The 10,046-nt window shown below is 48.5% G+C and overlaps 1 protein-coding gene across 2 annotated transcripts in view; it reads left to right on the forward strand.

Moving 5' to 3' along the window:
* Positions 1–10,046, forward strand: part of Gfra2 (GDNF family receptor alpha 2) — a 90,081-nt gene that overhangs the window by 31,355 nt on the left and 48,680 nt on the right. For both annotated transcript variants that reach the window (XM_021203035.2, XM_021203036.2), the window contains one exon: positions 4,391–4,745. In XM_021203035.2, coding sequence (XP_021058694.1) covers positions 4,391–4,745 — 355 coding nt within the window. The remainder of the gene's footprint in view (positions 1–4,390; positions 4,746–10,046) is intronic.

Below are 10,046 nucleotides of genomic sequence, written 5' to 3' on the forward strand. Positions count from 1 at the left end.
TCATGTTTGTGCATCCAAACTCAGGTCCTCATGTTTGTGCATCCAAACTCAGGTCCTCATGTTTGTGCATCCAAACTCAGGTCCTCATGTTTGTGTAGCAGATACCTTACCTATTTTATCTGCATCTCCTCGGCCAAAAGCTGTTTTTTTTCTTTTGAAAATAAAATAGGAAAATGAATCATGATTCCTTTCTGCCTCAAGTTCACCACAACCTGTCTCTTTTCTCTCTCTCTCTCTTTTTTTAATCTCCTCTCTTTTCCTTCCTTCTCCCCACGCCATACCTTTTTTTTTTGAGGCAGCGTGTCCCTCTGTAATGCATGAGGGCACGGGACGGGACTCACTATAGAGCTGAGGTTGACCTTGAACTCACAGCGGTCATCTTGCCTCACCCTCCTGAGTGCTGAGACTACAGAAGTAAGCTATCATACCTTGTTTCAGTTTCCACTGTAAAGAGATTCAATGTTTGTAGGGCGGGTTCACCCTCAGGCAGGATTGAGGGAAGACATGAGGACCCCAGATCCCCTACTCCCCACCCTCCTCCCGGTGATGCTCTGTTACAGCCGACAGCAGTGGTGCTGCTGCCGTCTGAGTTTATAGCTGCTGCTATCAGGATCCACTCTTGGAATATCCCTTAGGTTTGGATTACATGCGTTGTACCTGCTGACCATTGCAGTATCATGTAGATTATTTCATTGCCTTAAAAAATATCCCGCGTTTTGCCTACTCATCGTTCCCTCCCCCAACTTCTGATAGCCACGGATCTCTTTGCGGTCTCTATTGTTTTCTTTCTCCCAAAATGTCATGTTCCCGGTATCTTATGCCCCGCAGCTTTCGTGAGTTTCTCATGTGGTGACAGCTCATTTCCTTTTATCACCAAATAATCTTCTGTTGCCTGTACTCCCTTCCTCTCTATTTCACCAAGAAGAGAGGGAGCATTGCACTTCCCAGTATTACAAGGTTGCTGATGGCAAAGCAGCGGTTTGTGGATGGTTCACCCCTGAGTTCTTCCACTCTGCCCTTCTGATCCCTTCTTGCCCAGGCCACCATTAAGACTTGAATAAATGCAGACTTGTCCACTGTTACCTGGTCTATGCCAGTTTTGCTTCCTTCAAAATATAAGCAAACTTTCAAGCATTTACTGTAAACTGAGCATTGTTCTTGCTAGATTTGTTCTTTACATGGAATCCTTACTGAGTATTCATATAACAGACTTTTGATACATGGAGGAGGATAATGATGTCTGCTTTAACTTGATACAAAGAATGAGTTAGGTATCTACTCTGTGGCTTCTGCTGATGTGTGCTGTGAGGAAAGCAGGGCATTTGGGGGGGGTGTAAATGTAGTATAGGGAGTTCTTTGGACTGGTAGGTGAGAACTCAGAGCTCAGCTAACCCCTTGAGCAGAGACCTGAATGAACTAATCCATGTTGCTCTATGATTATCGAGAGGAGAACCTTGTAGACCAAGGACATACCGAGTGCAGAGGCCCCAAGGCCAGGCCACCATTGGCCTGTCCTAGGAAGATCAAGGCAGCTAGTACTGGAATAGAGTGACAGTGGGATGGGGAGGGGGAAGAGGAGGAAGAGGAGGAGAAGGAAGAGGAGGAGAAAGAGGAGGAGGAGGAGGGGGAGGAGCAAGGTTAGACAGAGAAGAACTGCTTAAAAGAAACCTAACATGCTATGTACACGGAATTCTGTATGTTCCGGTACCCACATTAAACGAAAAAAAGGAGACAGGTGAAATTAATTTTGATACTATGTTTAACACTTCATGTCCAAAATATTATTCATTCAACATGTAATCAAAGCAAAGAAATTATTACTGAGATACATATTTTGCTTAATAAGCTTTTAGAATCTGGTGTGGGTTTCCTAATCTTCCAGTTCAATGTCCAATGGCTATCATTCTGGACAGCGCTCATGCTAAAGCCACCGAATGAAGCCAGTGGATACCCTGGAACACTGGTATTACATCTCTGTGCTTTAGGTTCTTAAAACTCACACCAGTTGTATGATGAGAGAAGATTATTGTGGGGTGCTGTGAAAACTGGGGGGGGGGAAGGGGGCTGGGCATGGTGCTGACAATGTGGAGGAAGCTGGTAGTGGCAGTGAGAAATGTATTCTGGGCATGTTTGGAACATAGATTTCCTGGTTTTTCTAATGCGCTTTGTGAATGGGACAGGAGTCAAGGATGGAGCTGCGTTGTATGGCTTCTTCTTACAGAAGGATTAAGTTGACTGTCAGTTGAGCCACTGGGGTCTGGGTTTGACAGAAGGGTGTTGGGTTTTCAGGCAGTAGTGTTAAGTAGAGGCAAACAGACGAGTCTGGGGTTTTCAAGAGAGGTCTCAGGATACAGAAGCTCTTTCTTGGTTTTTAATGGCCTGGGGTGAGATGATAGCCTCAGGTGCCCAGAGAGGAGGGCTGGGTCCTGAAGAGCACAGGCAAGAACCAACAGAGCAGCCTGAGCAGGGAGGTACCAGGGAGGCCAGAATGAAGACAACTGAGGAGGGAGGTTCAGGTAGATAGAAAAGATTCTGGGAAAGGCTAGGCCTGTGGGTTCCTATCAGTGATGAGGGAGAAGAGCAGCTGCCGGGCTAATGTAGGTCTGAGAGAAAATGCAGAACAAGACCCAGATGAAGGAGACAAATAGTGGTTTGTTTTAAAAGGGAACAGAAAATGGGGCAGCTGCTTAAGGGAATAATACGACCATGAGGAGATTTCTCCCCACCCCAATTAACAATACCCACTTATATGGCCAATGTGAATGTTCTAGAAGACAGGGAAAAGTCATGATGCAAAGGCCAGAAACCTATGAGGAATTTTTCATGTTTGCAAAGTTGCATGATGATAGGACCTATCTTGCAGATAAGGAAACTGAGACAAAAAAAAAAAAAAAAGGTTTGTCCACACACCCGATGAGTACCTGAGGCAGGACTTGAAAGCCGGCTCAGTTCTACAAGGCCTAGTCCTCGGCCTGGTTCTGTCTCTTGCTTTCTTCTCTGGAGTGGTCAGCTCTTTAGTTGGGGCTTCTTCTTAGTACTTTTGACGTACAGCATGGCACCCAGCAGAGGACCGCGCAGAGCTGGGAATTTATAGATGTTTAATGAACAAGCAATCCAAGGACCAGGGACTGCACAGGGAGTCACCAGGGATAGCTGTAGAGTGGGGTCACAGTCTCTATAAGCCTGGTTTGGATTCTTCTGCACCCCATGGCCGGCTCTTGTCCTTAGAGAGATACACAGGGAGGATCGAACATGGTCGGTGGTGTGGGGAGGATGAGATTACCAGGCTGATGGTTCTCCCTGGCATGTGCTGGTGCTGCGTACCCGGCTTCTGGCTCTAGTGTTCTGTCAGTGTTCTGGATGACAGTGGCAGTGCCGGGACTTGCCCAGAATTCACTTTTTTTTTTGTTTTTAATCTGTAAAACACAGGTTAGGTTGGCTGATTACCCACCTGGTTCTCCAGAAGATCTCAGCTGGGCATGGGCAGATCAGGGCCCTACCCTTCCCTATGCCCGTTATCAGAGGGACGAGAGAATCTGTCTAGGTGGGAACTGGTTGGCTATGGAGTCAGATGGTGTCTGTGATAGGCATCACCGTGGTACAGCTAAGATCTGTGGGGTTGGGACAGCCACTGTAGAGGTACCTGGTGATTCTGACTGTGTACCTCAGACGTTGCCTCACAAATCCACAGCACTAGGGCAAGAGACCCAGCCTGTCTGCCTCATGGTTGGTTGTCCATCCAGCAGTGTCAGAGTTCAACTTGGGGTAGCCTTCCCTTCACACTTAGAGGACTATGCTTCCCTTTCAGTGGCAGTGGCAGTGGCAGTGGCAGTGGCAGTGGCAGTGGCAGGTATATGCCCTCTGGATACAGAAGAACAGTTGTGGTGGTCACAGGGGTGGGGGAATCATCCTTGTGGACAACACTCAATGATGAATGTTCCTCGCTCCAAATGCCAGTGGTGCCACTTCCCAGAAGTCCTGCTGAATTGCCGGGGGACAAGTGACAGGGGCTCCAAGTTATGTGACTCGGAGTCAGACACATTATTTCTTACCCCTCCCCCCTCAAACAAGGCTGTGACACATGCGTCCATGTTATGAAGCAAACAGCAAGTATATGAAGCTGAGGTTAGTTTAAGACTCTGGACCGAGAGGAGAGCCTCCTTCTGAATCACTCCTTGTCCTTGCCTGCAACTCTCATGTATGTTGGGTGTATAATCAGCATCTTCAGTGGTCCCTGCAGTCATCTGTTCTTGGCAATGATCCTTATTCCAAGACAAGGAAACCGAGGCACAGAGTGGGCATATGGGATCATACCAATCTTGAGTGGTCACTCGTGTCCATCCCCTGTGTCCATGTGTATCTCTGACTCGTGTTCCCCTTTGCACTCTAGGGACAGGGGCAGACCCGGTGGTCAGTGCCAAGAGCAACCACTGCCTGGATGCCGCCAAGGCCTGCAACCTGAACGACAACTGCAAGAAGCTCCGCTCCTCCTACATCTCCATCTGCAACCGCGAGATCTCTCCCACCGAACGCTGCAACCGCCGCAAGTGCCACAAGGCCCTGCGCCAGTTCTTCGACCGTGTGCCCAGCGAGTATACCTACCGCATGCTCTTCTGCTCCTGTCAGGACCAGGCATGCGCCGAGCGTCGCCGGCAAACCATCCTGCCCAGCTGTTCCTATGAGGACAAGGAGAAGCCCAACTGCCTGGACCTGCGCAGCCTGTGTCGTACAGACCACTTGTGCCGGTAAGAGCTGCTGAAGCTACGGATGCTGGGGGGTGCTCATGTGGTTGGCCTGTGTTACAGGGTCACTTGGGTTATGACCACGAATGAGCCCAGCAGAAGGTGCTGAAAGGGTTAACGTTGATTGATAATGGGCAAAATAATTTCATGTATCCATTCATCCATCCATTTATAGTGCATTTATCTATCTGTCCCTCACCCAGTTATTCCATTCAACATGGGTTTATTATTTGTCTATTGTGCCCAGCTTTATGCTAAGTAATTAAGGGAAGACAAAACAGAGCATCCAAGGAACTTACAATTTCAAATCGGCGGTTTCTAACAGGAGGAAAGGACTGTTAGAGGTTTTTGTTCCAATTTTAAGGGAGGTCTGTGCCTTTGTCCCATCAGAGGGGTGTGGCCTAAGAGCCAGTTCATTGCTCGCTGAGTGCAAGGCCAAGCTAGTGTTGCATGAGGACTAGGTTCTGGAGTCTGACAGTGCTAGGTTCAAATCCCGACTTTGACACTTACAAGCTGTGTATCTTTAAGGAGATGTGGTCCCAATTCAGGGGAACATGGCTGGGGTTCCCCAAAAACGGGAGAACAGGGGAGGGCCATCTGCCTGAGGAAGTCCTGAGGGAGGTCACTTAGTTGATGGAGGCTTGAGAACTGAGGAGAGGGTCCAGGCCTGAGTCAGTCAGGAGAGACTGGAGGGAGAGCTTGGGCTTATGGGTAATTCAGCAGTTGGTGAGAGAGGGCTGCTGGAGAAGGGATGGTTGCAGTTGTCTCATTGTCTACCGTGTTCTGGGCACTGTTGTGAAGGCGTCGGGCTTGTAATGCAGTAACCCTGCAGACAGTCTCTGATGTAGGCATTGCTGCCATTTTTGACGGGAAGGAGACAGACTGAGGAAGAAAGACTCTTGCCCCAGGTCATATGACACAGGTATTTTAGAGCTGTGATTGTATTAGACTCCTTCTTGCTACTTCGGCTGTTAAAGTGTGCGGCCTGGATGACAGCAGGCGGATCACCTGGGACTAAGGTAGTGGCCTTAGGGATAAGGAGGATTTCACTAGAGGTGGTAAGAAGACTTGCCTCTGTACCTCTTCCTGCATTCGGAATGCGCCCATGGGGAATACTCAACAACACACTAATTGGATGGCTGTGTGCTTGGCAATGGCTTGTTTCCTAGTTGAATAATGATGAGACATTGTAATTATCCTGTGGGGATGGTGTAAATGCAGTGTTTGAGGGACCAGGGTGACCATTACCTTCCAGTCCTGGCAGCATCTGGGGTGTTTCCACTGATGACTACTGAACTCAGTCATGAAGCTGGAGAGAAGAGATGGATATAGGTATTCTTGGGCACTTGGTTATGATTAAAGCCCAGTCATGTAATGAGGAGGGTTAATGGGGCCCAGGATGGAGTCCAGGCTGGAGGTGCCTACTGACTGGGGCATCCTCAACGGTCGGTAGAAAAGTGGAGCCGTTGGTGTGGGGAGCAGGCTTGACTCTACAGGGAACACCCATGCATACCCAAGAGAGGGACAAAGATTCCAGCAGAAGACAGGGAGGCTGAGGAAGTAGTGACTCAGAATCCAGAAGGAAAGGGCTTCAAGAGGGTAGGGTCCGCCAAGCCAAGGGCCTCAGATTGTGTGCATGCATGTGTCTGTGTATGTTGAAAGTCAACTGCTGTGGCCCAGGCTTGGTGAAGAGCTAGAAGAAGAGGCACTGGGTCTAAGCTGTTTTATTCAGAAGGCAGAGGGTTGAAGCCAGAGTCTTCAGGAGGATATAGGATGGAAGAGAGTATCTTTTGGACCCTGGAGATCTGGGTCAGTGTCCAGCTGGAATGGGAGGCTCTACTTTGGTTTGGAAAACAAGCTCTCACAGTGTTTAGCGAAGGGATTGAACATAGAGCTGGCTGTAGGCTCAGGGAAAGCCTTGTGAAGAAATGGACTTTTTGCATCTGCTTTAAAAAAAAAAAGCATGCATTTAGATACAACCAATGAAAGCAATTTGAAATAGGCCTGTGCCTCCTACAATAGAGGGGTTGGCAGGGGCAACCGAGAGCCCTTGAAGGCAGGAGCTAGCAAAAACCTTCACTGCATAGGCTGGCAGAGCTCTGAACATTCGTTATGAGCTTCCTGGTGACTTGGATTATGGGGGAGCTGGATGGACCATATAATTCCTAAAACACCACGGAAGAGAGCGTGCTAATTCTTGAGTGGAGACATAGTCTCCCCTGTGGGCTAAATGCTAACCTAAGCTTGCCAGACTCTGTCATACACAGCAACTTGTAACAACAGAGCAGAGCCTTGAAAGAGCTTGGTCAGGGCAGCGTGAGTCCAGGCTCAGGATCCTGTGCCTCCAGGTGGGCCAGGCACGTCCACAAAACCAGCCGGCTGTAGTGTTCCTATGCAGGTAGGTGTTTAGGGTCAAGCTACTCAGATGTCTCAAGTTAGGAGTCCCCAGCAGACAAATGACTTTGTGCCCACTTATAAGTTTGTTTGTTTGTTTGTTTGTTTATTTTTGAGGAATGATGGATATCCACAGGATATTTGGCTCCAGTGGCTGAAGTCATGTGTGATTGGAGTATTTTGGTGGCTCTAAACAAAACCTAAAGATTTTTGTTTGCTTATTTTTCTGGAGATGGGGCAGCCATGATCAGGAGAATTCTGTGGGAAACATCACACTGTGGAGTCAGAACAGATGTTTAGACACCATCAGGCATTGTGAAGGTCCAGATGGAGGACTCTGAGGGATGAAAGACTGACCAAGAAAAGATGCCCCTGGCATTGGGATGTGGACTTCAAGGACCACTATCTATAGGGATCCATAGACAATGCTGCATCAAAATTATTGACTTAGGGGGCAAGGCCTGATTTGTCAGGCTTTGGGTAGGAAGTTAATCTTGCTCCCAAGATGAGGTTATGTGAGCTCCTTTTTTCCAACCAGGATGTTTCTTGAGCCCTCCTTTGCCTGTTCCATCACCATCTCTTCTAGTATGCAGATGTCACATGGGCTCCCAGAGAAAGAAGGGAAGGAATGAGGAAAAAACCCTGCATCTTGGATGGGTCTGACAGAGCAGTTGGGGGGATGTCAGAGCGCAGTCAATTTCCCTGCATGGGACTTGGCTCTCAAGTCAGAGCTGAAGATTTGTGTGCGCCAGGAGGCTTGTGCTGAGGAGAACTCAGAGACAGAGATGTGGGATGATAGGCGGGTGGTGGATGGCGTGCACTCCAAGTTAGAGACCTGCGGCGTGTGATCTTCTGAAAAGCTGTCCAGTGGGCTATGTCTTTTCCTAGGCTCTTGGTTTCTACACTGATCAAGCAAAGACACTTATCCATGACACCTCTTGGGATCTTATTGCATTGCCTGGATCTGTGGGCTAGAGTTTTTCCAGTTGGTTTCCAGGCATTCCTTGTTGCTCCTGGGACCAGCCTAAAGGGCTTTCAACCCCGTGGTCTTCCCAGGATGGGCTTAGAAGGAAAGAGGGCACTTTCTACTATCTAGCTCCCACGATGTGACCCCTGACCCACTGCCCAGCAGTCCTTGGTGGTCCTGTCGGTGCCAATCTCAGCTCTGTGAGGTTAAGGATGACTTGAAAGGACATCTGGAGAACATCAAATTGGACTTTGAGCCTGCACTGTGCCCAGGAAGGCATTCTGTGCCCTTCCTTTCTCTGGCTTGGCCTTTTCCAGGTTTCTGCCTTCCAGAATGGGCACACAGGTAGAAATCTTATAAAAATAGTGGTGACAAACGTCATGGGGGTTTGGGACAGGAAGTGAAGACCCTCTCTTCCTTGGGTATGTTAATTAAGCTGGTTAGATAGGGACAATGGGAAACCATCTTTGGGGATTGAATCTTTGGGAGTGGAGTTTCCATCTGTTGGAATTCCCTGCAGCCTACCCCACCATGCTCCACTTCCACCATGCTCCGTTTCTGTAGCATTCAGTCCCGACTTAGCCAGTCCTGCCTCTTCTTCTGTGGAAAGGGCCCAGGTATCTCCAGGCTTCTTGCTGAGTCAGTCTTTGCCCAGGAGTTCTAGAGTGGAAGGAAGCAGCTTTGCCAAAGCCTAGGTGGCACGACCCGAGAGTTAGTCTGTCTCACCTGTGTGAGGTACGGTAGATCCTGTTGAACTGTCTTGTTAAATGTCATTACCAGTGAAGTTTTTGATCTAGCATTTGGAGACGCATTGGCTAATCAGGGCTTGACCTTGGACTCATTGGATATGCTTCCGAATCCTCCTGCTGCTCTTCTGACGTGGGTAGGTGACCTTCTGTGAGTCGAAACTTCCTGCTATACTCACAGTCTATCTGGCTGGCGGGTCTTCTGTAAGAGCCCAGGCTCTGCTTTTGTCCCAATTCCCACCCTAGGCCTCAGGGCTGTGGACTTACACTAACTGAAGATCTGAGGATGAGCAGGGAAGACATTTCCTTTAGAAGCATCTGATAGGGAGCCTAGAGAGCTGGGAGCTTTTTGGAACAGGTCTGTGGAATCTGACTGGATTGTCTCCAGGTTCCAGTGGGTCATGAGCTACTTTTATATTTTCGAACACAACTGTTTATATCTTCTCAGCTTGCATCCACTGTAATGGATGCATGCCTGTGTGCATGCATTTGTGTGTCTTCATGCACTTGTGTGTGTGTGTGTGTGTGTGTGCACGCGTGCATGTGTGTGGGTTTGTGCGTGTGCGTGTATATGTGTGTGGGTGGTGTGCATGTGTATGTGTGCATGGTGTGGTGGCTCTGTATGTGTGTGTGTGTGTGTGTGTGTGTGTGTGTGTGTGTTGTAGTGGCTGTGAAGTTGTGGGGAGGACAACTGCTGTTTCACTAACTATCTCTGGCTGGCTGCATTTGGAAATGGCTCCTGGAGTTTTCTGTTCCTCCTGGTCTGCCAAGAGACTATAAATAACCTCTTGCTGGACCCACGCCATCTACAGAGCTGTGATTTAACCTCTGGGTGCTGAGGATCTACACAAATAGACTCCAGCCTGGGGCTATCCCAGTAGTCCTGGGCCACATGTGCTGTGGTTGCTGTCTTTGTCCTAAAAGAGAAGATGGCTGGGGTAAGGAGTGGAGGGAGGTAGCTTCCTTCTCTCAGGCTGTCCTGAACTGGGGTTTGAGTGTTGACCTCTTGGCATGTGCATTTCTTTGGCTCTGCAGGATTTGTTGGCTGGTGTATTCAGCAGACCATCTCTAAACAATAACAAAAGACTTATTTCCAAAGTGATCAGGTGGCTAAGGACTTCCAAACTTCTTCTTCTTCTTCTTCTTCTTCTTCTTCTTCTTCTTCTTCTTCTTCTTCTTCTTCTTCTTCTTCTTCTT

This window comes from Mus pahari, chromosome 8, assembly GCF_900095145.1.
Source record: "Mus pahari chromosome 8, PAHARI_EIJ_v1.1, whole genome shotgun sequence".
Lineage (NCBI taxonomy): Eukaryota > Metazoa > Chordata > Mammalia > Rodentia > Muridae > Mus > Mus pahari.